Genomic DNA, 27,312 nt, shown 5'->3' with positions numbered 1-27,312 from the left:
TTTTTTTTTTTTTTTGTCTTTCTGATATTTTTTAAAAATATTTTCAAATAGAATAACACGAAATATGTATTTATTGCGACCGATTCGAAGAAATAACTAAACATAAATGTAGCAATTAATATCATCATGTTTAAATAGATTGGATGAAGTAGCGGCTGCAAGCCTAACTATAAGTCTACATTATCGTGATTTATGTTTTGTCTTTATTAAGAGACAAAAGAACGGATTGGGTTTGTCATAAAAGAAAAGAAACGTCACAATCCAAGAACCCCCAGTATGGCCCATGGTTCCACAACTAAAACCACCTAAAGGATGAGAAAAGACGAGGAATTGGCAAAAAGAAAAGAAGAAAACAAAAAAACCTCAAATATCAGTCGTACTATCCTATCAAAATTTCAATTTAAATTTCAATTCTTACCTTCCAAAGCAAAGCAAAGGCAAACCCAGAGGCCACAGCAGCAGCTAAAAGCCAAAATCTCCCATCCATCTCAATCTTATAATAAAGTTAAAACCCCAAAAGAAAAAGAATCCATCAACACCACCAAAGTTCATCCACAAAAAGTTCCCAATTATGACTATATTTTGTCATAGTGATTATATATATATATATATATATATTGGCTTAGGGAGAGAACTTCAATACTTGTTAAAGATCAATTTGCCAATGCGGTCCAATGTTCTCCACCACCCTTAATTAGAAACATACTAAAGAAGCCAATTAATCTAATCACGAAATGTCAATGAAGATAGGGTTAGGGTAGTAGGGTACCCCATCAAAAGCATATAATCAGAATTAATTTTTTTATAAGGGAAAAGAAAGGAATACTTATACGGCCACAAGTCAATTGGGGAAATGTGTTTTTGGTCATGATAATAAAAAGGAAAAGCCTTTTGATCTTCAAAGGGGATATTCGGATTACACATGATTTCTCATCCCTATCAAAGGAACCGTTTTAAACTTTGGAATAAGTAAAAGGAAATTCCCTAAAAAGATATCCAACCCCACGGCTAAACTAAGGCTTTGTTTGGCTACACCAGGATCTTACAAAAACACATCCATTTGCAAGAGAAAAAACAAAACCCAAAACTAGAAGGAGAGGATATTCATATTCCTTCTTACACCCAAACCCATATCTTGTCATTCCCTCTATTCTCTCCTTCCAGAGGACTATTATTACTATAAGATTTTTCTTCTTTCTTTTCTTTTTGGTTTTTGGGTGGTTAAGACTTTAGAATTCTCTGGGGTCTACAAAAATGGAAAGTCCAGGGGGAGAATTCGTCCAGTCACCGACAGACCCGTCGCTATAGTCTTCCCCAAGACGTTTGATGCACCATAAATCCTCATCGCACGATAACCTTTTCCAAAATGGTACCCCGATTTTTAACGGCTCACGGTTCGCCACCTCAGTCGCCACCACACTGCACCCTCCTTCTTTGGCCAAGTTGTGCGCGTGTGCGCACAATGCTTTAACAAACTTGGCCGCGCGTGGGCCTTCCCCTCCCAACCCGTACAAAAAGTGCAAACCGAACGGCTTAAACACTTCCGGGATCGACGGTAATCTCAAAAACGGCAACAACTTGTCCGCAATCCTTGTCGATTTAGCCAACGTTTTTCTCACTCTCGACGCGCCACGAACTTCCAACCTGAACACATCCTTACAATTCCAGACACTCAAAACCGCCCACGACTCTGGCGGGTAAGATAAAAACTCATCGGACCCCGACCACGATTCTTGCGTATAGCAACATCCACGTGGCACAGCCAAAAAGGTTCCAAGGCTCAGTCTATTATTTAGCACTGAGTCAATGTCGCGAGGAAAGAACTCGGTGGTGGAGAAACGGCGGCGGTATAGTGACTCAGCGTCGGATGGGGGAAGCTTGATCAGGGTGACTCGGTTGGAAACGGGGAGTCTGTGAGCGAACACGGGGTTAACCAAAATAGAAGGAGTACGGAACTTAGAGTAACCGCATTTATCAGTGAAGAGATTAACGGAAGCTTGGTTGTCGTTTTCCGTCGCTATGTAAGCATATTCAGCACCGTTTTGGGAAAACCATTCTTCCATTCTAAGTACCATCTTTAACCCTATTCCCATTCTCCTGAGAAAAAAAGGAAAACAAACCCAAATCAAAATCATCATTACTATCACTGGTTTTTTGTAACGTATTAGTATTTGTTGGGCCATTTTTGGCAAAGAGATTAAAGCATACCGGTGAGAAGGTGAGACCCGAAGGCCTAAAATGTAAGCGAGCTTGGTGTAAATAGGGACGGGTTTGGTGGGATCACTTTTGGTATTTCGCGAGAGCTTTTTTCCACAAGTAACGGTTTTTATGCAACCGCGAATCATCCCAACAATCTCTTTGGTTGAGCTTAATTCAGCCACCTGCTTTGATTAAAAACGATGTTAAAAAAGGGTACGTAAGAAAAACAAAATAAAAAGAGTGGGATTTTAGTAATGGAGAAAGAGAGATGGAAACAATAGGGGACAAAAGAGAAAATGTTGTACCAGCATGAGAAAAGCAGGGGAGTGGCGGACCCGGCAAATAGGGTCACCTAAGAGGTCGGTAAAGAGAGAGAGTTTGCCGCTGGGACCAACTTCGCATCTTTTTTCTACTTCTTCTACACTAGTTAAATCTTTGCTAGGATCAAACTCTCTTACCACTATAACACACTGATTATCTTCTCCCATAATTCTCCTTTCTTTTTCAGTATTGCGCAAGGTAGAGACAAAGAGGTTATGATAAAGCAGGCGTTCTTGTGTGGAAATGAATGGAACCGAAGGAAGGGTTTATATAGGTGGAAAACTCAGCTTTTTCAAGCTTAGAAAATAGGGTGACTGACGTCTGAAACAAGCAAGTAATAAGAGAGAAAGAAGAGGAGACCGCGGCTAAGGCTACAAGCTTAGGACTTCGATATCAGAGAAAATAAAAAACATGTATATATATATATAAAACTGTATATTCTCTCACAAGAAGACGAAAACAAAGAAGAGAAGGAAATAAAGAAAAAGGCTTCTAAGCTTCTTCTTATTGGAGTTTCTTGGGGTTTTTCTTCGTCTAAGAGAAAACACTGACAAAGTTCATTGCCAGAGAAACAATTGGTTTCAAGCTGCCCTTAAATACTGGTTTATTTGGGGTATTTTAAAAAAAAAAAAAGAAAAAAAAATGAAAGAAAACACTTTTTACTCTCTATCGCCACAATCCCCAAACCTTTCCTTTTCTCTTCTGGCTATTTTATTTAATTCAGTGCTTTTAAAAGTCCCTATCTCTTCTTCTCTCTTCTCTTTCTGTCTGTCTATATATCCGTCCTTTTGTTTCTCTCTCTTTCACACCTTGTAACAAATGTAATCATTAAAAAGAATTAAATGGGCATAGTAAATAAATAAAATAAAAATTATTATTATTAATCATCACAAAAAGGGTGGAAGGGGAAATGGCGGCTGTGGCTGCGCGCAGTCTTGTGGTTTTTATTTTTTCCCATTTCTCTTTTTATTTTTTATTTTAATCATTTAATTTCTACGGATGGAGGCGTTGCCATCATGACCCCATTTGTAATCATTACCCTCCCCCTCCCCCCATCCCATCCGCATGACCATCATGGCCATCTTTTAACATACATAACTCTCGTCGATTCATAAAAAATTCTGATAATATGTATTTTTCATGCATGTTCATTTAATTTTAATTAATAAACTTTGTGTTTTTACTTTGTAATGAAGTGAAAAGTGGTAAAAAGTGAGGCGTAAAAGGCCCGGTGACAACGTGGCGAGATGGGAACCGTTAGTTACGGGAGCTGGGGCACCCAGGAAATTCGGCCGTCAGATTGAAAATACAAAGCCGACTGTACTGGACTCTGCAAAAGCGGCGTTCTTTTTCTGCATCAAAGAGGGGTTGAATAATTAGAGAATAACTGCTACAGCTATAATAATCCTACTGGTAGCGTGACTTTTCCGATCATCATCATCATCGGTATCTTCAATCTCTCTTTTTCTTGATCGTAATCCAAATGGACGGTCGTGATGGCTCCCCTTCACGGGTAGCAAGATTTCTTCACACTGTCATGCTAAAGGTCTATGCTTATCTTTCAGAATTGGAATATTCAGTATGTGATGCAGCCCTATCATTTTTTCTGGACAGCCTAAGTTAATAATTTTGATGGAACTTGACATTAATTTCAAAGCTCCTTTTCGCAAACTCCTTTATCCAAAGGGTAATAATATGATATTTATCTGATTATATCACATAGGATATAATCAAAGGTCACTTTTAAGGATAATTATCCTTTATGTTTGATTGATTGATTTACTAGTATTTTCATTTGATTTTGATTTTTATCTTCAATCTTAAAATATTTAAATTACAAAATTATTCGAATTTGGGTGGATGGAGGAAGGTGAATCCGCATGGTGGATGGTGGAACGCGTTACGCGTTAGTGAAACCCCAATCAAGTTAAGTAGAGAGAGTAGGGAGTTTAATTGGAAGCCGAAAACGGTTTCGACAATGATTGGGTCCTAAAAGAAAATAGACACGTCGTCAATATGGTTAATTATTTATTATCCTATCATTTCAACATTAAATTTATTTTATTTTTGGTGTTTTTTTAGTAACTGTTTAAAGGCACAACCAATCGTTTCGAATTTAAACTACTTAATAATTGAAAATAGCCCCATTGAAAATGACCTAAAAATCATTGAGGATTTAATTAAGAGGAACACTTGGGAGAGGAGGAAAATGAAAGGAAAGTTACTTACAAGTCATGCGAAGTTAGAACTGAGTTTCCTAAGTTTGGCAGAGAGACAAATTTCCAAATTTATTTTAATTTATTTTTGTGGTGTAACCTTTTTTAATGTAATTTTAATAATTAATTTATTGGAAGTAGGACAATGGGACCCTACATTTGTTGGGCCCCATTTAAAATATCTACGTGGGTTAGTGGTGGAGTTGGTGTGTGATTAGTGGGGGTGATTTAGACTCCTCTCCAATTGGCAAGTAGCAATTATTGTTGCTTAAGTATTTTTTGTTTAATTAAGCTTGTGGAAAAAATTAGAGAGGTTTTTTGTACTTTACCCATAATAGTGCATAACATAACGCAAAGTTCGCTAGCTTATGGGAAAAGTTAAAAGGTCAAGTGTTCTAGGCTTAACTATAATATTCTACTTTCATTAAAAAAACTACTCCATATTATATATATATATAGTCTTCTTGACAATCTTCTCATGTCATTTTTAAGTATTTTTATCATCCTTACTTGATAAGACATACATCGAGACAAAGTTTGATTATTCGAGCAGCTAAAGTCTTCCTACCATGTAAGAAAATTGCAATTTTATGTATACATACCATATTTAAATAATCGAGTTCAAATTTTTTTAATAATAATAAATTATCGACATACAACGAACATAATTAGATTAGTTTAATTAGAAAATAAATAAAACTAAAGTAAAACCAAACATAGCATCTTCCTTATTTAATCAAGCCCAATTAGCTCAAGACAAATGTCCATAAAAATTATCTGTCTAATTAAATTATATGCCACCAAAACAATTATTTGCTAGCAAAATCATTTCGTTGTCGCCTCTGTATATGAAAATCAACATCATCTTCTTAAAACTGTATATTTCAACTCTAGTTTTGTTTGTAAAAGGTTGATCCTTATTTGAAGTTGAAGATTTAAATATTAGATCACTCTGTTATATATATGTTCAGTCATTTTTAATTAAAGATTATTCACTGCACGATGCATAATGCATAATTAATTCTGCTATAAATTTATTGTTGGTTTTTTAATATTTGAGGGTGTCTTATATACTATTATTTAAACTTATAATAATAGATTATAAAAAGGATTAAATTAACATAATGTGTCTTTCAACAAAAATTATTAAATTAGCTAGGTAGTGCTAAACTTGAATTTAAAATTTTTATAGGAAGTGATTTAAACCATTAAAGGAGAAAAATTAAATCGAAGAAGGTGACTACGGTGACAATGACAAAGAGAATAATGAAATTAGAATGATGATAGTAATGAAATCAGGGATGACACTAACGTGTAGAAATTGATAGTGGTGTTACCAATGATGATGAAAATGACAATGATAATGATCCATGATGGAGACAATTATAATTAGTTGGTGTATACTATACTTCATTCAGATTTACAAATATTGTTTAGTTATAAATGTAAGTTAACTAGGTTCACACCCAGTTTAGCATAATTATTAATTTCATATACATGCACACATATGTACAGGCAAACACATACATGAGTTTACACATAAAATCATTAATTAATTAGCTAAATTTGGTGAAAAAGTTTGGAAGTATTATAACTAAAAACAAATACAGAACCATTGAAAGGGCTTTAATTAAAAAGGCAATAGTTCTTTCAAATGATCAGTGGTCAAATTTGGCAAGCATATTACGTATATATGCTTAATTTTTTTTTCTTGGATAAATATTGGGTCTAGAATATATAAAGTGGCAATGAAATATATAAGTGATGATGAGATTCTTGCTCTTGCTCATGATTTTATTAATCCTTATTCGAAAATTGTGTGTGATCCTAAGAATCCACCAACATTGAACTGATCAATATTATTCTTTGTCTAAACGATCATTAGATTTGGAATCAAAAGGAGATATTTGGTGTGATTTCTAATCTATAGTTAATGAAAAAGCATTAGACCCTAATTTGTTGACTGAGGAGGGAATAATTCTTGAGGAAGGAATCGTCTCTTCTCCCCCTTCCCCCTATTCAAGAAATGGTTCAGAATCTTTCTTAATTATAAGTCGATTCTAACAAGAATTATGCTTAACTGTGATGACGAAAGAGGTGATGTACATGATAAACATGATAAAAACACATGATTCTCGCGAAGTTTTTGGCTTTTATTCCACATTTTCTTCCTCAGTCAAGATTTAGAAACATAAAAAAGATTGATTAAGTCGATAATGGATCGAAATACCTAGCTATGTTCCTTATGACTAGAGTTTAAAACCCAATTAGGACCACAAAACCCTAATATCGAGATTAGGATATCTCATATATGATGTCAAATTCTTATAAAATTCATGTAGTTTGGTTAGAGAGAATATGACCCTCGACACGTATCATGTTAATATGTTTCACCTTCAATGTAAAAAGAAAAACAGTTAGTGACAAATTCCAAAACAATTTCCTTGGAATGATAATTGCAGGGATCTTGTTCCCTCTCTCATGTAATCTAGTTTATGCCTCCGTACGGATCTTTTAACCTCATCATATACTAATTAATGGCCAAGTATTTCAAAGCACAACTAACATTGTAGGCCCAACTTGAAACATGAAATCCTCAAATTAGGCAATGTCTCTTATTGTTTTCCTTTTGTTTTTTGTTTCATTTTTCAACCCGATGTCTCTTGGCAGGTATATATATTGTAAGGGTGACGAGATTAGGGTAACTAGCTAGGTTTTTAGATGATAATCGCCTCTAATAATTTGAAATCCTCGTGCATTGTGGGAAACCAAACATGAATTAGAAAAGAAATTAACAAGTAGCCAACATGTTTACCCACTATCTTCCAAATTGTCTTGTCTGATGGGAACGAAGGGATAACAAGCTTGCTAATGGGTTGATTAAAAAATGATTAAGACAGTTGGAAAGTGGGGGTTAAGCAAGTTGACCACCAACCATTATCAAAGAAAAAATAGTAAAAGTTATTGGGATGGTGTGGCTCGAGGAAGGATATGGAAGGAGTTTGGTGCCCTTTTCTTGTCACCCTCGTCTTAATTTGCTATATATTTGTAGATTGCGATTCATTACTTAATAATAAAATACCCAAGGCGATGATGAGTCGGGCGGGCTCCAGCTCCAGCTCGACCTAGGTTTTTTTGTCATCGAGACCTTCAAATTTTGACCTGGGCAGAAAACAGAAGTGATATATTCTGGTCGCAAAGGTGTGGATTTTGCTAATATTTTAAGCCCAAATCAAAGACCTGAAATCAGACCCTTGTTCCCTTCTCGTTACATGTTTTAAGGGTCGGTGACATAATAGAAGCTTGACCTGATAACCCTCTATAATGACCTACAAAAGACCTACCATATAAACCAATATGAAACCATATACTATTAACTATAGAATATTGATTTCAACTTTATAATATATTCTCATTCTATTATTAACTCCGCTCTCTTAATTTTGTGTTTTCTAGACAATATATTATTGGTTCTGGTCAGCTAGTTTGGGAGCTGTATGATTCTAAATTTGGAAGTGAGATTTGAAAAATGAATAAGACGTGAAGCTATTTATTAGGGCTCATAGGCTTGTAATAACTTGCCATGAATAGTAAAATCATTCGAAAATAGATACCATATTTGGAAGGTTTGAAGACGAAAATGCCCTTGGGCATGTCCAATTGTTAAATTGGAGGACAGCTTTGCATGTTGGGGTGCTTGGCAGGGGAGGGAGACAAAGGTCAGAGATAGGTGGATGGGTTTTGGGGTGGGGGGACGTATTTGGGAGAGGGGTGAGGAGCTGTCATTTCTCTCAAATTGTTATTTTGTTTGGTTTTGAGCAATTTGTATGCCAAGAGTCCGACACCAGGGTGCGGCCCTGGCTCGGCCGAATCCCCAAGATTATGCACCATGTCCCCTCATTGAGACGTGCCAAGTTTGCCCCATGACCCAGCCCTTCCTTCCCCTTGTTAACGTTTCCATTTTCATATGCATAATATATAATATTTATATCCCCCAATTATATATATAGTCCCTTGAAATGACCTTTGATATAATCACGTTATGGTGACACGTTGGGAAAATGCATTTGACTAGTAAAGTCAGCATGAAGACAAAATCACAACCGTCCATATATTTTTGTTTCATACCCATTTATTTATTAGCATAATTTATAAAGTTTACCTAGTGTTTTTTTTGGACGATATTGTTCCAAGTAAATCCATGCAAAGAACAAGATGGGACTTTACAATGAAAAAGATATTGTTCCTTTTGGGAATCAAATCTTGACCCCTCTAAGCCAATACTCGATCACTCTTTCACACACACGTATCAATACCCAAAAAAAAAAAAACCAAAAACAAAAAAAAGGAAAAGAGGTCACATCTAGCTAGTATATACATATATAATGTAAACGCATGTTCGCTTTTGCATTGCACTATTTTGATATGGTCTTGTTAATTAGCTATCATGTTGGCTTATTATCATTCCCAAAACAAAAGTAAGAAGAAAAAGAAACCAACTTTCTTCGAATGAGCAAGTTGTTTGAACCCTGGCCGCAGGTTGTATATTTATATCTGTTCCTGTACATGACAATGCTAATCGTTCAAGCAACATTTGGTCTTCACTTCTATTTTGCAATTGGAGATCCTACAAGAAAAAAAAAAAACATACAAACATTTATTTCCATCCCAAGAAATTGTGGGATATTCACTGTTCAACTAATATTCCTAGTGCGATTTCTCATTATATATAATGAATTGACTCGACAGTGTTTCCAGGTTTGAAGAGACAATATTGGCGCACGAGGAAATCGAGAAACAAAATTCAAGGTTTTGTTTCGGGACGATGAGGACAGGACCAAAACCTTAAACCATATACTAACACATCGTACAGGACTACAAGTATATCTTGACAGTTGCCCTAAACTAATGAAACTCCCACCATCATTTCCTTTCAGAAGCAGTAACCTGTAAGAGAAAGCATAGACAGAGATCAACTCCTTTTCTATCACCCCAAATTAAATCATGGTGTTCGATTCCCATAAATCAAAGATGAAAGTCAAAAAAAGAAATTTACATGTCGGCCACATATATATGGTTGGATCCTTTAGATTCATTTTGTGATGGTGATAGAAGGTTTTGGAAAGCAATAATCTTCTGTGTTCATACAAGAGGAAATATTACCGTTAAAATCAAAGTCTCTGCTCAAACTCTGCTCATCTTTGCCATTTGAGATGGCATTCATCATTATAACTTTGATTGAATAAGTTCAACCACTCATTATCTCTTTTATTTCTTTTTCTACATAAAAGAACAAGGAAAAAAAAAACAATTAATATGAGATTTACAAGACTCTGTTGCCATTGCCAACCTTTGGCAAGAACCCAGATTAATTACACATTTAAATTTAAAGTTTATTTCATCAATATTATACCATGAGGAGCATGTTAATGTCGAAAAGAGAAAAACTTTGACGGGATAGTCGGTCCAATTAAGTTTATCCTAATAAAAACAACCGGAAAGGGTGATAAAAAAAAGGTGAGCCTAACTTTTAGTAAAGCCAAAATTTGACAATGACTTTACCAGTATCCTCTCTTCAGTGACAGGTGACAGCTGTGGATTTTCACTTTTATATGTATTAGGATTTAGTAGGGGTAGTCTTAGGGTATTTCTTTTTTTTTATTTTAACCATCAAAATAAAAAGAAAAAATCAAATGAGAAATACTAAAAGTACAAAAGTGCCCCTCATTTTCGATATCTCCTACTTGCTATATATATATATATATATAAAGTAGAAATACATGGCCATGTATCCTATTTTGTACGTTCCTCACCTGTATTATAAAAAGACAAAAGCTGCTGAAACTGAAAGCATGGGGAAGGGGAGGGAGGGCTGCGATAAGAGATAAGAACAAATTCAGAGGACCTGCCACGTCGCCGTTCAGTTTCCATCACCATCACCATTGCCATCACTATCATCCCTCCCATCATGCCCATGCATGTTTTCATATCATGTCCATGCATGCCATGCCAGGAATGATGTGGTGGCCGATGGCCGGTGACAGCAGCTAGGATGCATTCAAACAAGTGAAGTAGTTACCAAATTTTTTAAGCTTTTTAAACAAAACGATGAGTACAGGCAGGATTGAGCTGCAATGGACTCGGCTGAAGCTTCTGAACCCTTAAAGGTCACTTTCAGGATTGGTTAGTTAATCTTGGGTGTCCAGGAAGAAAAGGTATACCTCTCATACTTGACAATTAAATAAATAAAAAAAATTTAATTAGCAATGTATATATAAAATTATATATATATATATATATATACACACGTACGTGTGTGATTCATAAATATGTCACATATCTTAACTTTTTTATAAAACAACTTGCTAGTAGGAGGATCTCAACAGATGTTGACATGCACAAAATTAACCGAAAAGGAAGTATGAGCTTTTGAATTCCTCCAACCCCAATTAAAATCGATCTTGAAAATATTTTATTATAAACTTGATAGGTAAATGTTGAAGCATGGGACAAGATGTTCTATGTGTAAAAAAAAAAAAGGATATAAATTTAGCATATTGAGATTATTTAAAAAAAATCAATAGAGCTGATATGTATATGAATAATGTTAGTTCCAATACATTTGATCAGTTTTTTTTACTTATATCATTCAGATTTATAAATAAATTCCGAATGCGACTTTGTATTATACACAAAGTCATTTTCATATGCATTGAATGTGTGTCGGATATATGTGTTTAAAAAATATCTAAAAAACCTAACCAACACAATTTGTCATTGTAAATTTTACAAAATTCTTGTAACTAAATTTTAGTAATTATAGAAAATATTCATTGAAAGCAACCAGTGGGAGTGTCTGTAGAAAGATATAAGGGTGGGCAAATCGACCACAATTGAATCAAAATCCCTAAATTTGTTGGCCATGGCAGTGTTAACAAGAGGTGGATTGGTCCCCCTCCACGCCGGTCCCCTATAGTTGGATTATATGCCAGATGCCCCCAACGGAGGAAAGCTTTGGGATTCCTATGCCCTAAATTTGTCTCCAATTATTATATATATATATATATATATATATATATATATTTTGCACCTTTAATCCATACCGTCATCTCAGGCGCGTGTAAGACACGCTTTAAACATGATCATGATCAAATGATCCATAGGCTGAAAAGATAGTTGGTGAGATTTATTTAGTTATTTATTTGGACACTCAAAAAAAGAAAAAATCAACCTTTGGGACACATGCCTTAGGCTGGTGGAATTATGGGCCCCTAAGAACACTTTTATGGGGAAGAGACAGAGGTCTAGTAGAGGATAAAAGAGCCATGAAAGGCAATACCAAAAAAGCAGAAGCAACGGACACTTGCCCTTCAACTAAATTTGGGTAATAGTTTTTGTCTTTTCACTTGCCATAACTTGGTGGTAGGGAGGGCTGGGGGGATCTTTGTCATTTTAGAAAAAGGTCAACCCTTCTTCCTCCTCCCTTCTCTCCTTCCCCTGTCTAAACCCAAAAGGGAAATTTGTACTTTTGTTTTTTTTTCCAATCTCTTTATTGAAGATAATAATAAAATCATGGGATAACAACTCCTTTAAACATTCTCAAAAAGTTATTCCTCATCTTATTTTTCTTTCGGTTTCTTTATTCTACGGTCTACATATTAAGCATTCCGTAGTTGTAGGAAATGTATTTGGAAATTCGTGGGATAAAAAGAAAATGTATGCTTCATTCGTGTTTACTTTTGGAGTAGGAGGGTAACGTCCTGTTAAGAATGAAGGACTGGATAAGGCGAAGAGTACGAGTGTAACCAAATGGTAGAGGGGAGAGGGTCAGCTAGGGAAAAAGGCAATAGCAAAGACCAAATGGATAACGTTTGCCAAGTTTTTGGAATTTCAGCGAAAACCTCCAAAGGCTGGTTGCCGCCGTTGCCGACCAAACATCCTAAGAAGAAACCGAGTTTCGCTGTTTCACCAAAGGACAACAGAGATTGTTGTGTGTGAAAATGTGAGCAATTAAAGTTGGTGGTTTACGTAAGAAAAATCGGATTTTCGTCGGGTTTTCAGAGCTTCCGTTACATAGGAGTTTTCCCCATTTTTTCATCATTTCATTCACTTGCTTTACGGGATATCATTTAAAACCCGGGACTTGCAAAAGAACCAAATGAAAATATAAAGATGATGATAATGACCAGGTCATGGTTCAAAGTTACGCATTCATATGGCCTCCATGTATTTATTGCATGTGTTCCATACCTAATTTCAACACGTCTAACTTTATATTGTTATATATAAAGAGAAAATCTAACTAAACTTTAAACACATCTAAAGATCCAAGTGACGAAAATAGAGTCACTAATAAAGAAATAGATTTGATTTTGGTTCCGTGGATAATGGAAGTTATTAAAACTCAACGAAATATCATCAAAATGTGTAACCATTTAATTATCTCCTTGGTTTGTTACTATATCGGTTCTTAACTTAAAATCTCTATACGGTTAATTAGAGCAGCCACACCCCTAACCGGCACCAATTTTCCATTACAATGCATAAGTATTAGTTGACTAAGCCTATATATTTAGGAACTAGGAGGACCAAGAAAAGAGGGGAGTAAGGGTGAAAGTAGTCGCACTTTTTAAGGTAAAAAGCACAATATAAGTAGAATTATAAACTACGTATTTTAAGTTAAAAACTACAATACCCTTTTCAAATACGACCATAAAACCTTTCCTTCTAAACGAAAGTTCCCATCACTGGACTAGAAATGGCGGCAGCTGCTCATATATCCAATGGGCCGGAACCAATGAGCTAACAGCTTGTAAAAACCAAAGGAACCCACAAAAGGAGAAGGAGACAGAGATCGGATGAAAGCATAATAAATCTGAGACCAAAGATCAGATCAGTGGTTCAGTAGTAAGGAGCAAACCGAAATCAGATTTAAGAATTGTTTCCCATCTGAAGAACACACAGAGGATTATCAGCAATAGTTGGACAAATATGAAAGTCAGAGTAAACTAAAATTTCCCTTGGGAGAGAAACGAAAATCACAGAAGATTATTGAAAGACTTCTAACTTCAAGCTCAACCACCGACATTAAAATCTTCAGTCAGACTACAAAGCCAGGATCCAACCAAGCACAAAGAAGATGCCAATGTCTTGACGGCATCACGGATTTGGCAATGCTAGGCACGAGTTCTGCTGCTTTCAGCATTTCTAATTGGATAGAAGTAAGGATGAGCCTGCATGATAATGAAATAATCTTAATTAGGAAACTTTGTTATCGAGTTTTAAGGGCAATAGGTATCTTCAGATGCAGACAACACAGAATATTGAATGTATGAAAACATATCTGCCAGACGGGTGTTTTTCAATAGGTTCATAAAGATCAGGAGTTTACCATTGCTTCTTTAGCAGTTGGCCTTTCTTGATGATCATATCGAAGCAACTTATCAAGGAAGTCAACAGCCTTACAAAACAAATAACAGTATACATTAAAGATGGAATGTGATACAGGGAGAACATTCAAAATTGTAGATACAGATGGCTAGTTATACTACCTCAGGCAAGGCAAGATGTTGATTGTCCACATTAATGAACTTTGACCATGGTTTGCGACTGTGCCTGAATCAAGAATAGAAGATGTTTCTTAGCTGGAATTAACTGTACTTCTGTATCATCAATCTGACTAATAAATTATATTACCAACCTCCCAACAAGGGCCGCAAGATGTGGATCCAATTCTATGCGGTACTTATTCAGATAAGCATTTAATTCATCTGTCCCGAGAACCTAATGCAGCAAAAGAGGAAAATATTTAATAACCTTATATTTTTTCCTACATAAATCCAATTTTAAACACTTAGTGAAAGGACTCTCTCTCCCAAGGCATCAATGATGCACAATAGTAGCATGGTATTCCTTCAAAAACAGCACCAGATTACAATCATGAAGAGGAAGAGAACTTCTAAGCAAGCCTCAACAACAAATAATGTCAGTACAAGATAAGGATGTGCACAATGGAATACAATTCTGTCAGTTCACTGTTACTTGAAACATCCACAAGTTCACATACCTTGGCAATCTTGACCAGTTGATCATAATTATCATGCCCGTAGAAGAATGGCTCCTTTCGGAATATCTGTACAGCACAACCCTCAAAAATAAGCATCTCAACAGAGAGAGCATCGAATACCTTGGCGTTATATCAAATTTCAATCCTCCTCTGCTATCTGCCACCCATGGATGAATATGCAAGCAGATCAAGATACACTCATCTAATGGTGATATTCTACCCCATTAAAATGTAGGACACTAATATTTGAACATTCAAAGGGTCCTGAGAAAAGCAGAGTCCATTTGCATTATTGCCAATGACTATATATTGAGGGTGCCTTTTGAGCTGAGTCTTCATGAAGATCAGTCTTTCCAAAAGACATTTCCAGGTCTACTTGCATAACACCACAAATGTACATGAGGAGAAATTGATATATGAAGTGCCAGGGTAAGGACTATGAAAGCCTACCTCTTTGAAGAAGTGATCTACTCCTAAAGAGGTAAAATAATCCAAAGATAGTACTCACCATTCCAGCAAACATACAACCAAGGCTCCACAAGTCTAAAGAGTAATCGTAGTCTTGCAAGTCAACAAGAAGCTCAGGACCTTTAAAATATCTGCAAACCAGAAATGAAGTGATTAAGGCGAAAAAGGTAACAAATTAAAGGAGGGGTAAAATTTAGATACCAAAAAAACTTAATTCTGAAAAAGCACAAGTTGATAGATTTGCAGAATATGGTAATGAGAGTTGTCAGTGACATACAAACAAATATGACATCCACTAAAAAGCATCTCTTTTAATATGTAATAAGACCCTTAAGCTAACATATTGTCAGAATAAGTAACAGGAAGTTCTATAAAATATAATGCATTCTACTGCTCCTAAGAGGAACTCCCCCTGCCTTCTCCACCCTTTTTCAGTTTTATCGCACACATATTCAGTCTTGAATTCCATATATTTCTTCTTCTAACTTCTTTTATTTTAAAATTTTCAGTATCACATTATATTAGCATAATTATAATTTTTTCCCTCAAACCAAATGCAAGATGCACTAAGGAATGCATGTTTTGCTGAATGCTTCTAGCCTCCATACCCTCTGCTATTCAACTCTAATTTTTAAACTACAAGCTACTATAACAAGCACTAAGCTTCACCCAGTTCTCTTATTCTAGACCTGTGTCATATCTAATGTAGCCTTAGGTTTCCCAGCTGTGTTGAATGAAGTTAACGAACACTGTAAATTAGCAAGTGAAAAAGCTTTTTGTCTTCAAAGTCGACTAACTGTAGGAAGCAAAATTTTCATAACATAATTTATGGTAACACATCAGTTACCATAAATCTGTAAATCAACTTCCATTGCCGTCTCTAGAAGTCAGCTTTCTAGTTCAAAAATGCTACAACATAAGCAGGTACTTTTGATAATGCTCAAATATTTAAGATAGATGAGCAACTGATGTAAGCAAAAGGATGTGGACTACAACAGTACTTAGAAAGGAGATGAAAAAAAAATATGGCTAAATGAACAATTGAGAACTTTAAAGACAAAATGCCAACAGGGAAACAAACCTTGAAGCAACACGAACATTGTATTCTTTCCCTGGATGATAAAACTCTGCAAGGCCCCAATCAATAAGACGAAGTTTCCGCTGCTCATGATCAATCATCACATTATGGGGCTTCACATCTCGGTGCATAATACCTTGCGAGTGGCAATAATCCAATGCCTAAAAATAACAACTCACAATACTTAAATGATTGAAACAGCCTTTTTCTTTCCGAGGAAAAGAGAAAAAGGATCAAAATTCACATTCCAGGCAGAGCTATCTTATAAAAGAAATCTAGAGATATCAATATTTTAGGAATCCACGGCAAATAAACATACACAAACATCACCTAAAGTTAAAAAGGTCACGACTGCACCACTAGAAATTCATATAAAAGAATAGCAATTATTAGAATTGACTATGACAAGCACCTTATGCAATCTTTCAATCATCATAAGCAGAATAGTATCCAATCAAGAAGTCATCAACCACAACAGGAAATAGTTTAGGCCTTAAAAATAATGATATGACAGCATCCTGACATTGCAGATGTATATTCATAATTACTCAAGATCACAATCTATGTGTAATAAAACCTCAGTAATCCCATTTAACCAGGTCATCCAATTGCTTTTACTTCCAATCTATGGCATATATGTTCCAGAACCAAAGAAAAGCATCTCTTACTTTTCACCATGAACCCTAAACTAATCACCTAGGTTTGAACTCAAAACTTCATTGGACTGAGAGCTACGAGAAAAATAGAGACATGATTTTAAGCCTACAAATATGCAGCTCATTTCAAATCCAATAAGCATAATGAAGAACTCAAGCAGCAAGGAAAAAGTCTACTTGCCTTCAAAAGTTCGTAGATATAATATCGAATATCATAATCAGACAGCGTAGGATAAAGCACTTTAAAATCCGTATTATTCACATATTCAAATATAAGACTTGGAGTCTTCGATTGCTGATCCCTAACTATATCCAGCAACTTCACAATATTGGGCCCTCCACAAAGATTCTGCAGTATCTTAATCTCCCTCTTAATCTGCATCCCAAAGAGTCATTTTTAATCAAACCGAGTCAGAAGAACACAAAGATAAATCAATTGAAGTACTGCAATGCCACCAAGAACAAACCTTCTTCTTCTTGACTGGTTTGAGAATCTTGATAATACATTTCTCGTTATCGGTACAGTGAACACCCTCAAAAACCTCGCTGTATTTCCCTCTCCCAACTTTCCTCACCACCTCGTAGTCATCCTGTTCCCTGCTAAAACAGTACTTCAAATGAATCAATCAATATCAAATTTTTACTTCTTTTCTTCTTTTTATGATCTTGCAGTCAACAATAACGTTTAACCTAATTTTCCAGCCAAATATAAAAAGTTCAAATAAAAACCCTAAGATTCAAATTCACAAGAACCAAACAGCCGTCACTAACTAAAATAAAATTATTAAAACAAAAAAAGAACACAAAGAAAACAAGATACGGATACAAATACGTATAAATATAGGAGTAGATAGAAGGAAAATAGAAAGAAGAATACCCCCATTGGACGGTGAGCGACTCGTAGTCCCAGTATTCTTTAGGACGAACAACGTTGACATCGGAGAAAACCCTAGACTTGGAAGGGGCGCCGGGGCGCCTAATAGATTTGCCGATCTTTTGAGCCAGGGTTTCGGTTTCTTTTAGCTCTCTCAACAAAAGGTCTTTTTTCTGTTTTTGTTGGTGTTGAGAGAGGGGAACGGAGGAAGTTTTGGAGGCGACTCCGCGGATGAAGGAAAGGGGAGAGGGGGAGGTAGGAGAAAGGGGGGAAGCGGAGGAGGAGATAGGAGAAGGGAAGAAGAGGAGAGCAAGGTGGAGACGGTGGCGATGGTGGTGAAGAGAGATTGTTGTGAAATTCAAGGGCCTTATGGCCATCTACAGCTAGGCTTCATACAAAAAAGGAAGGGAGGTTTTTAGCCGCAGCCGGGTTTAGAACACTTCCCTTTTTTTTTGGTTTTTTCCCCACTTTCTGAAATGAAACGACAGCGTTTTTATCTAGCTCGATGAAACCGGACCGTTTAGGTGCGACCACCGTTAATCGCTACGCTATCGGTTTTGAAGGTCCGGACTAGAAATTTTGATTGGATCGATCAGCCAATTTAAAGCCCAACCCATTTGACCCAAAAAGATGAATTTTAGTAATAATGACGTAAAAAAACTGTTTAATTAATTAGAGATTGTAGAGTGTTAGGACGCCATTATTCTCTCTAAAAAACCTAATCAATGAGACGTACAACATCATCGTTTATAAATTATTTAAAATTTTTTTATATATCATATGTGAGATTTATGAAAATATTTTAAAAATACTTTACTTATTTCTTTTTTGATATGTTAAGTTTGATATAGAATATGAAGGATTTGAATAGAAATGAAACTTAATGCCACACTATTGCAATTAAAAAAATAAGTAAAATTGCAAGAAATCCTTTCTTCTTTTTCTTTTTAATGTCTTGGATTAGATGTGGAAACCCATGCACGGATTTGTATTTCAGTTCAACTTTGTAGGCGGAAAGCTTACGGTTTCATGACTTTGTTCTTTCCACTTTCTTTTTTTTCCATAAAGCAGAATCTTCATTCCAGACAATAACTTCTATATAAAGCAAAGTCACTATTTTTATCACAAGGCATAAAGCCAAAAGTAGAAAAACAAAATCATTTACACATCCGTTAGGCATCTCCTTTTGTCTTTATTTTATTTAAGCTCAAGACCCAACATCAATAATCAGCTTCTTTATTATATAAATGTTCCTTGCTTCACAACCACACCTGAATTTGAAGTTAAGAAAATATATATATTTATGTAGATAAAAATCAATTATAGTTCTGTGCTTAGCTTACCAAAATTACATATAATTCTGAACTCATTAAAATGAGTTGACGCGTTACAATTGAGAGCAAATCCTCATCACTATTTTTTAGATATATTTAAAGAAAAAGATTTAAATTTAATTTTTTAAATAATGAATGGATATATTATTATTAAATTTAATATTTTAATATTTTCAAATGAAACAATTTTTGAATCTTACATTTTGAGTATGAAATATTTACAATTATTACTAAACCAAGATGCTCAACATTTTCACTTTTATTTGTTTCTTATTCTTTTAATGTTAAAAGATCATTATCCCATATGTGTTTTTATCTTTTTTCTCTAATTACAATTCCAAGTTTGCGATGAGGTGGGAGGGATCAATGCATTTAGCATTGGGCTTAGACGTCTACTTCATTACACTAAGACCTACGTAGATTTGTCTCCAACATTCATGAAACCAGACCCAAATGGGCCAATGGCCAAGGCTTGAACATTAAAAACTCCAACTACCCTATTCCGACTACCCAATGGTGTTGGGTGCAACACGTACTGCTCCAACTTTTGTCAAAAATGGATTTAGCCTCTTGACCTTTCCCACCCTCTGAGCCAGCCTAGTTTCCTACCTTGGTGAAAGCTAAAAAACGTGAGAAAACTTGAAAACAACACATCACGTGAAATGAGTCAGGTCGTGGTCAAGCCAAACCAAACCATAACCCTCTGTCCGAGGCTCTGACCCCTAAGATACGGCTTGGGTTAAAGCCGACCATAGGGAAAAGAAACAAACAAAAGCGGGAAACTTCGAATTAAGGAAAACAATTGGTTCAGAGAACCTGGTAAATCTGTCCCGGCCTCCAAAACTGACCACGATATAAAGAAAAATACCTTTCTCCATAATCTTTGTTTCTTTAGGGTTCAGTCAAACAACGAATTAAAAGAAAATAAAAAAACTCAGCGGCTCATGGAGGAGGTGAGAGAAAGCTCTGCTTGGGTGGCTCGTAATGCTTCTCACGTCACTATTGATTCTTCAGGTCCATCCTCTTGCCTCCTGTTAAGTTTTGTTAATGGAAAATGTTGGTTATATATGTATATATGTTTTCTTTCGGAGTGCAGGGATTGAGAAAGTAGTAGAGAAAATGCAAGACTCGATTCCGAAAGTGGAGTGGGATTATGAAGGAATTCATTATTTTGATAATGGACCCCTCACTGTTCAGTACCTTTTTGTGTTGGATGCTTTGAATTTCTGTTTTTGGCCTGGTAAGTTTTTAACTATTAAAACCTCTTACTGGGTTTTTCCTTTTTAATTGTTGCAAATGCAAACGTATACATTTTATGGGATTGAATTTATTGATTCATAAAATTGAGTGCTAATTTTATGGATTATCATTAATGAGAGTATGAACTAATTGTAATTTAATCTTTGAGAACAGTACATTATTGTTTGGTTGGGATTCTAAACCTTACATTGTCTAACAAGAAAAATGTAAGCTAAATTTATGTGTTTATGCGATGATTGAGAATCTATTTTAATGGTCTTATCAGAATCCCCAATGCATAGGTTTTTATGTTTCATTGTGGTTTTTTGTTTCTTTCACCTTATTTCCTAGGCAGTTATCCTTGTAGCATATTTTCCTATAATAAAGGAAGAATTCTCTTCCATGGTCTAAAGGACCTGATGTTAAGCATTTCTTAGTTGCCGATTGTGTCTTACGACAGCCCTTTAAAAGCATATTTTCTTCTAATTGCTCATATTTTGTGTAATATATTAGCTGTGTTTGTGTGTTGGTTATATGCGTGTATTTGTTTATATTATCGCCATTACTGAGTTGTAGTTTTCTAAGCTTGCATTTTCCTGCTTCTGTATTGGTTATTCTTAACAGATAAGGATCTAAATTATGATAATTTGGCCATGGGGTTAAAGGAAGCTTTGCTAAATGACAACTCTGCATTGGAAGCAGACCGTCTCCAAAAATATACAGGTAATTCTGCTCTATCTTGATCATTCTGTCTTCTCATGTCTTTATAAAGGAGCTTGCTCTCTAGACATAGAAAAATACATGCTCTTATATATGTTGACCTGTTTTCCTTATTAATAATTATCTAGGTTAAAATGAGACAGAATATGGTTTGGTTATGTGTTTGGCACCATTCTAACCTGCACTCACTGGGGGAAGCTCTTCCATTAGATAGGATATGATGGACTGATCTTTGTTTTCAGGTCCTCAACTGCGTGAGTTATTACAATGGCCTAGACCACTTCCTTTAGAGGAGGAGCGGGTTCGCCTGTTGCACGAGGTGGGTATACATTAGACACTAGGGCATTGTTTTTCTCTCATCTCATAAATATTTATCTTCAAATTTCTTAGTGTTCAAATTACATAGATAACATGGATGGTATTGCCTAGTTTTTCTATTTTTATCTGCTTCTGCTTGCATAAAATTCTCTAGCGTAATGGCAAAACCAGTTGTTTGATGTCACTAAATTTCATGGTTTAGGTTGGGTTTGAACTGGAAAGAAGCTTTGAGGGTAAAGCATCCAAACTTGTTGAATCATGTGGAAAATCAGCTGTAAAGCTTGTTGCTCTTATTACCCGTCATTTTCCAGGTACAATTTTTCATCTAGTTTATTATTTTGTTGTCACATCTAATAATGATTGTGACAATAATATGTGAAACATGTGTACATAGCAATAATTTATCATACTAAAGACTTGAAAATATACTCCATGCATGACTAAAATATTGTAGGCTTTCGAGACCACTCAGTGTACAAGGGCCACCAGGTGTTCTTGTATAAAAGAGCACAGATATTTGCTGCCGACTTGTGGGGTGCATTCAAGGGCCAAGGATATGGAGGATTTAATGACATTAGTTCAATCACTATGTTTGCTGACTATATTGTTCCAGCTGTGCTCCAGCAGCTTGGTGTGCTGAAATATAGTTCTACCCTTGCAAGCATCATCGAGGCTAGGAATGAAATTGGTGCTGGCACTGAAGAGGAAGTTGAACTACGAGCTTGCTCTATATATGCAGTGGAGAAAATGAGAGAGTTATTGAGTAAAAAATCTGGAAAGCAGGTAGAGCAGAACTATTTTATGTATTTTATTTCATTTGTGTGGAGCACTTTTCAATTTATGAGTCTCGCACGCATGGAGGTTTTTCTTTTTCTCTTTATTTGTTTTCTGATTTGAAATTATTTTCCATCAAAATATTGTGCCACTGCTTCCTTAAACATGTCTGTTCGCTAGTTCTAAATGAAGGTTTATGAGTTACGGTTGTGTGAACCCTCTTACTAAAGATTCCATGTCCCCAAATTACTCTTTTGGTGCCATCATTTCAGTTCATTTTATTGGAGGAAATTGAATTTTAAGTTAATCTTATATTCCTTTGGAAAGGAATTCTTGGTGATTGCCTTCCTGTGGCTGGTATGTCATGACCTTATAATATGTTAGTCCAAAACTGAGTTAAAGTTTTCAACTGCAATTTTAGCAGCATCAATAATCTTTCCATTTTGATTTTATCAAACAGAAATAATAGATTATTATCAGGATTCTTTTGACAGTGTTTATGTTAAAATTCTTATTTCTAAATTCCTTTGCAATTGAAGCAAGGACCAACTTAGGTGATCTTATAATGCACTTTCTTGGTTTTTATCCTTGTCCTTTTGATAATTATGGACTTTTTTTCCTTCCTTTTTTTCCCCGTTTACAGGTCCTGAGTGTGGAGTTAGATCTTTGGCTCTGGTCTGTCGGTGTCAAATGCCAATCTCTCCAACATCATCGAACACTGTCTATATATTACTGAGTCGATCATAACCTACTAGCCTTCCCGTTATAAGCTTGTTAGCAGCAAAACAGGAAAATTTTGACTTGGAATGTCCAAGGTAACTTCATAGGTTAAGTGTCATGTTAGTCAATGACATCTTTTAATGTTTATCAGGTCTCAAGGATCACATTTTTCATATTTAACTGTTCAGTTGATTCAATATCAGCTGGAAAGATCTAATTAAAAAATCTGTTCATGTGTTTACTTGCTAAATGAAATACTTCCTTATAATGCATCTGTTCACCAGACGTAAATGGCATTTCCATGCATGTATTTATATTTATTTAGATGGCTCTTGTGCTAGTCCGTAGATAACTGGGCTGCTTCTTTGAAAAGGGTCGACTATTATCCTTCGTTTTCCAACATATTTGTGATCGCAATGTTGGTGTTCTTTTGTTGGCTACAGTGTAGAAAATCCTGTAAGATACTACATTCTCTTACGGATATGAGTTTTCGCCCATGATGGAAACTGTCACAGCTCAGCCAGAAATTGGAGTTTATTCTGTCACATTACTGTTTTTCCATGCATAATTGTTTTCATATGCATAAGGCCCCACTAGGCATAAAAGTGTAACCCGACATAGCAGTTTCTTGCTTTTAGCTCCATGGACTTGAGTTACATCAAGGCAGCCGGGTTCTTTGTTGTGGGGAGATTTCCATCGTAAGTGCATCTTAAGACATCTGGTTTTCTCACTAGCCGAGGCCCTACTGGCACCTTTCCAGTTTTTGGACGAATGTCCTGCACAATGCACACATGTGACTCTCACTCTTAAACTTTATATCATGCTTTTTCTATTTGAGTTTTCATATGTGAGGATCTCATGCTTATACGTTTCCATGTTGCCAAAAGGGGCAAAGGAAAGCAGATACTCATTAGAAAAGAAAACTGGGAATTAATTAGTTGAAGCAGGGAAACATTTAGAAGAAGAAAACAGAAAAAAAAAAAAAAAAGGGTAGCTAAATAGAGGAGTAGGAGCCTGACCAAACTGGAGTGACGTAAATTTTCTGGAGAAATGATACCTGGTCAAAGATAGCAGTTGGAATTGCAAGAGTTGCAACAGCATTTGGTGAATCCACAATTCCGGATATCCTTCCTTCACATGGGCAGCAGGATAGCAGAAGGTATATCTGATGATCACCATTGTTTGTTCTGGATCAGTAATAAGTTAACTACATATGTCTATGTGTGATTTTGTTTTGTCTAGAGAAATGTGCACTTGAGTTCGTCAAGTTTCAATATTGAGGGAACAAACCTGTTCTTTGGAGTACCCAAACTTAGAGAGGTAGTCAATAGCATTGAGTACTGCACGTTTATATGCAACACTTGCATCAAGGAAATGTTGCCTTCCAGTCTCATCCACGCTTATTCCCTCAAACACCAGCCACTCTGAGAATCTGGGTTCAACCGGGCCAATCTCGAAGATTGGGTTTACATGAAGAGGGGTTGGCCCCATTGGAGTAAGGTACTCTTTCATTCCACCTCTTATGATTTCGCACCTATTAACAAGATACCAAACACGCAATCAATTGAATACATGCAAAAATCTGAGAATTGTGCAAAGGAGATTTTCTACTGGATTACCTTTCGATTTTTTTTTTGTAAATTGTTTTAGAGGGAGCGAAATTACTGGTACAAACTTGAAATGGCAGATTCCTAGCATAAATCTAGCATATGTGAAAATACAACACATGAATTAAACTCACTTTAGCTCTAGAAAACCACTCATCTCAATTGCTCCGCAGAAGGCGACTTCACCATCACCTTGAGAAAAATGCATGTCACCGGTGCTGAAATTTGCTCCTTCTACAAACACTGGAAGATATATTTTCGAACCTCTACTAAGGTTTTTGATGTCACAATTTCCTCCATTTTCTCTTCCAGGAATAGTCCTTGCCGCCTCCTTAGCAATCTTTTCCCATTCAGCAGTCCCCTTAGTTATCTATACATTGCCATTACAATACATGTTAGCATATAATCACTCTACTATTAAGAAGTCTTGTGGCTGGAAATTGCATCTAAACTATTTTTGTGCATCCCTGACAAAACAATTGTGGTGAAATCTCAGAACTCAGCCGCAGCCTGCCAGACATTACAGTATTGATCCGGGAAATTGATATAAGCTACCTTTCCTAAATGGCAGCCCTTGGTTGATGGAAGGTTTGCCAACGGTCTTGAATGCAAAACTTCACATAGTTTTAGGGACTTATGGCCATTTTCTTCTACTTCTCTTTCCCTTTCATTCCATATATTCAGAAGTTCCATTGATGGTGCAGTCCCAATTATTCCAGGATGAGTCAAACCTGGAAATCTCACCCCTGCTTTGCATATGAAGCTTTGTAAGGAAACTCAGCTGAATTATTTTCTATCTTTTTGCATGATCATAGAAACAGAACGGGAAGTGTAATTTTAAAAGCGTGCTACTAGTTTTTACAATAGCAAATAGATAGAAAAATTAACCTGGTATATGGGGAGAGTAGGCATAAATTCCTTCAAAATACCAAATAGCTTTAGTTGCGCATGGAAAATGGTCTGTCAAGAAACCTCCTCCATTTTCTCTGTCAAACGTTGCTGTATAACCCCATTCGTCCCCCGGCAAAGGACCCAGGCTACATATTTCCACGGCAAGAAGATCACCTGGCTTGGCAGGTATGCCATCCTTGTCTACAACTCTTATTGGCCCACTGAGATAATGGACCTGTGTCATTCATGTAATCTTTTTAAGTATAACCAAGGATTTTTAAAGATAATTGGTCTGTGCAAGTTAATTATCTGATAGAAATGATCTTATATTTCGCTTTGCTAGACGTGTTTTCGACTTTAACGGAAGAGTTTTGTGTACTTACAGAGAAGAGGTCTATAAATTTTACATCAGTTGCGGAATCATCATCTTTTACGATACCTCCAGTCCAGTCTACCATCTCTACTCTAAAGACCTCACCGACTTTAACATCCGCAACTGAGGGTATTTCAGGGTGCCAACGGTTGTGAAGAGGCAGAGTTTGTTCCCATGGCTTCTTCTTCAAGTCTATTGACACCACCAGTCTTGGAGTTGGAGCCATGGACGAACAGGTTGGGAGAACTGGTCGATCGTGGAGATATTTGTTGCACACTTGTTAGCTAGTCTAAGCCTAATGTCACCCATTGTAGGAAGTTTGACTCTTAGATAATACTACTTGCTGACAAATGGGCCTGACCATTTTTCCAATGGTCCCATTTTGGCTTTACTAAAGGACAGAGATACCAAGGTTCACTTGCTAAGCAACGCGGTTTGATCTTTTTTTTCTAGAAAAAAAAAAAGCAACCAAGTAAATGCAGATAAAATTGCTTATCAGAAACACTGAAATTGTTTGCTTGAAACTGTTCAGAATTTACAGTTTATAGGAAAAGTTCTATGTTCTAGCAGCATAAATTTGTGCCTGACATTCGATTTGGAGCTATTATTTTTCATGGAGGTATTTACTTTTAAGCACCTGCAGTAGAAGTTGGAATTAGAAACTGGAAGACAGAAGATTGAACAATAACTCACAATAGATGGATCAGCATGCTTGACATCATCAGCAGAGTAGTCCTTTGTAATTCCACCTCCACTGAAATCCACCATTTCGACTCTGAAAAGCTCTCCGTCCTTAACCTCTGCAACAGCCGGTATGTCGGGGTGCCACCGGTTGTGGAGGGGATGTTTCTGTTCCCATGGCTTTTTCTTCAAGTCTATAGGCACCACTACTCTTGCACCATATCCAGCCATGGCTCAGTCTAGAATTGCAGCCTTGGTTTAGCCGAATGCAAGAAACAGTTAGGTATGATGATCATAAGAGACTCATCACAAATGCCGACATACGGCAAACCTTTAACTTTGACGGCCATGAGTTGGGATTTTTTATTTGATGGATGGACCACTTAGAATTGATGTGGGTTTTGACAAATTACCTTGGATTTCTCTTAGGACAAAATAACAGTGATTAGAGGGTAATTTCCAGTGATAAAATGCTAAATCTACGACTAAAGCTTGTGCTTAGGAGATGGCCAAATTGATTCTAACCTATGCCCTGTATTTGAGGGAAGTTTTTTCGCATGTTGGAAGTGAACTTAAGTGGTGTCTGACTCTGATTTGCTTCAACAAATCATACATTTGACGTAATCATCCATTAGCAAAAAATTTTGAACCAAAAAGATGCCAATCTAATTATTATTAAGCTGCGGATTGATTATATTGCTTACTTTAACCGAACAGTTGGATAGTTTCCTTTCATGATTTTGCGATGGAAACAAGCTTTCAAAGCCAATCCAAACC

The 27,312-nt window shown here is 36.1% G+C and overlaps 4 protein-coding genes across 5 annotated transcripts; 1 reads left to right on the top strand and 3 right to left on the bottom strand.

The window, feature by feature from the left end:
- Positions 1-1,153: 1,153 nt before the first annotated feature.
- LOC110409576 (putative N-acetyltransferase HLS1) lies at positions 1,154-3,070 on the bottom strand. Its single transcript, XM_021418962.1, has 3 exons — positions 2,505-3,070; positions 2,209-2,381; positions 1,154-2,097 (listed from the first exon to the last, which is right to left on the bottom strand). Exons 1-3 carry the CDS (start codon positions 2,685-2,687, stop codon positions 1,230-1,232), a joined length of 1,224 nt encoding a protein of 407 aa, XP_021274637.1. The 5' UTR covers positions 2,688-3,070; the 3' UTR covers positions 1,154-1,229.
- A 10,566-nt stretch (positions 3,071-13,636) lies between these two features.
- On the bottom strand, positions 13,637-18,314 carry LOC110409911 (casein kinase II subunit alpha-like). Its single transcript, XM_021419425.2, has 10 exons — positions 17,882-18,314; positions 17,472-17,601; positions 17,186-17,380; positions 16,352-16,509; positions 15,311-15,401; positions 14,803-14,868; positions 14,437-14,519; positions 14,288-14,351; positions 14,128-14,196; positions 13,637-13,969 (listed from the first exon to the last, which is right to left on the bottom strand). The coding sequence occupies exons 1-10, from the start codon at positions 18,253-18,255 to the stop codon at positions 13,913-13,915; spliced, it is 1,287 nt and encodes a 428-aa protein (XP_021275100.1). The 5' UTR covers positions 18,256-18,314; the 3' UTR covers positions 13,637-13,912.
- Positions 18,315-19,993: 1,679 nt separating this feature from the next.
- On the top strand, positions 19,994-23,078 carry LOC110409912 (uncharacterized). Its single transcript, XM_021419428.2, has 7 exons — positions 19,994-20,226; positions 20,309-20,452; positions 21,076-21,174; positions 21,414-21,490; positions 21,692-21,800; positions 21,944-22,272; positions 22,907-23,078. Exons 1-7 carry the CDS (start codon positions 20,157-20,159, stop codon positions 22,997-22,999), a joined length of 921 nt encoding a protein of 306 aa, XP_021275103.1. The 5' UTR covers positions 19,994-20,156; the 3' UTR covers positions 23,000-23,078.
- Positions 23,079-23,499: 421 nt separating this feature from the next.
- On the bottom strand, positions 23,500-26,922 carry LOC110409910 (Acetamidase/Formamidase family protein). Of its 2 annotated transcripts, XM_021419424.2 has the most exons (8): positions 26,548-26,652; positions 25,865-26,303; positions 25,479-25,716; positions 25,146-25,336; positions 24,725-24,960; positions 24,274-24,517; positions 24,041-24,148; positions 23,500-23,759 (listed from the first exon to the last, which is right to left on the bottom strand). In XM_021419424.2, exons 2-8 carry the CDS (start codon positions 26,078-26,080, stop codon positions 23,637-23,639), a joined length of 1,356 nt encoding a protein of 451 aa, XP_021275099.1. In that variant the 5' UTR covers positions 26,081-26,303; positions 26,548-26,652; the 3' UTR covers positions 23,500-23,636. The 2 variants fall into 2 exon arrangements, with proteins under 2 accessions (XP_021275099.1, XP_021275098.1); XM_021419423.2 differs by lacking the exon at positions 25,865-26,303 and having other exon boundaries at positions 26,548-26,922.
- Positions 26,923-27,312: the final 390 nt, after the last annotated feature.

Source organism: Theobroma umbraticum, unplaced genomic scaffold, assembly GCF_002168275.2.
Source record: "Theobroma umbraticum cultivar Fairchild unplaced genomic scaffold, ASM216827v3 scaffold_44.0, whole genome shotgun sequence".
Taxonomy (NCBI): Eukaryota; Viridiplantae; Streptophyta; class Magnoliopsida; order Malvales; family Malvaceae; genus Theobroma; species Theobroma umbraticum.
This window is presented reverse-complemented; position numbering and strand designations above follow the sequence as displayed.

What these genes read in the sequence shown, in the direction of transcription:
- LOC110409576 (XM_021418962.1), bottom strand. Translation starts at nt 2,687, where the DNA reads ATGGGAGAAGATAATCAGTGTGTTATAGTGGTAAGAGAGTTTGATCCT. An exon ending in CCCCTGCTTTTCTCATGCTG is followed by an intron (nt 2,382 to 2,504) that starts GTACAACATTTT and finishes TAATCAAAGCAG; the next exon opens with GTGGCTGAATTAAGCTCAAC. An exon ending in CGGGTCTCACCTTCTCACCG is followed by an intron (nt 2,098 to 2,208) that starts GTATGCTTTAAT and finishes TTTTTTTCTCAG; the next exon opens with GAGAATGGGAATAGGGTTAA.
- LOC110409911 (XM_021419425.2), bottom strand. Translation starts at nt 18,255, where the DNA reads ATGGCCATAAGGCCCTTGAATTTCACAACAATCTCTCTTCACCACCAT. An exon ending in GTTGTATGTTTGCTGGAATG is followed by an intron (nt 14,869 to 15,310) that starts GTGAGTACTATC and finishes TGTGCTGTACAG; the next exon opens with ATATTCCGAAAGGAGCCATT. An exon ending in AACTGGTCAAGATTGCCAAG is followed by an intron (nt 14,520 to 14,802) that starts GTATGTGAACTT and finishes TTGCTGCATTAG; the next exon opens with GTTCTCGGGACAGATGAATT.
- LOC110409912 (XM_021419428.2), top strand. Translation starts at nt 20,157, where the DNA reads ATGGAGGAGGTGAGAGAAAGCTCTGCTTGGGTGGCTCGTAATGCTTCT. An exon ending in CGTCACTATTGATTCTTCAG is followed by an intron (nt 20,227 to 20,308) that starts GTCCATCCTCTT and finishes TTCGGAGTGCAG; the next exon opens with GGATTGAGAAAGTAGTAGAG. An exon ending in GGGTTCGCCTGTTGCACGAG is followed by an intron (nt 21,491 to 21,691) that starts GTGGGTATACAT and finishes TTCATGGTTTAG; the next exon opens with GTTGGGTTTGAACTGGAAAG.
- LOC110409910 (XM_021419423.2), bottom strand. Translation starts at nt 26,766, where the DNA reads ATGGCTGGATATGGTGCAAGAGTAGTGGTGCCTATAGACTTGAAGAAA. An exon ending in AGGGCTGCCATTTAGGAAAG is followed by an intron (nt 24,961 to 25,145) that starts GTAGCTTATATC and finishes GGCAATGTATAG; the next exon opens with ATAACTAAGGGGACTGCTGA. An exon ending in AGTGGTTTTCTAGAGCTAAA is followed by an intron (nt 24,518 to 24,724) that starts GTGAGTTTAATT and finishes TCTTGTTAATAG; the next exon opens with GTGCGAAATCATAAGAGGTG.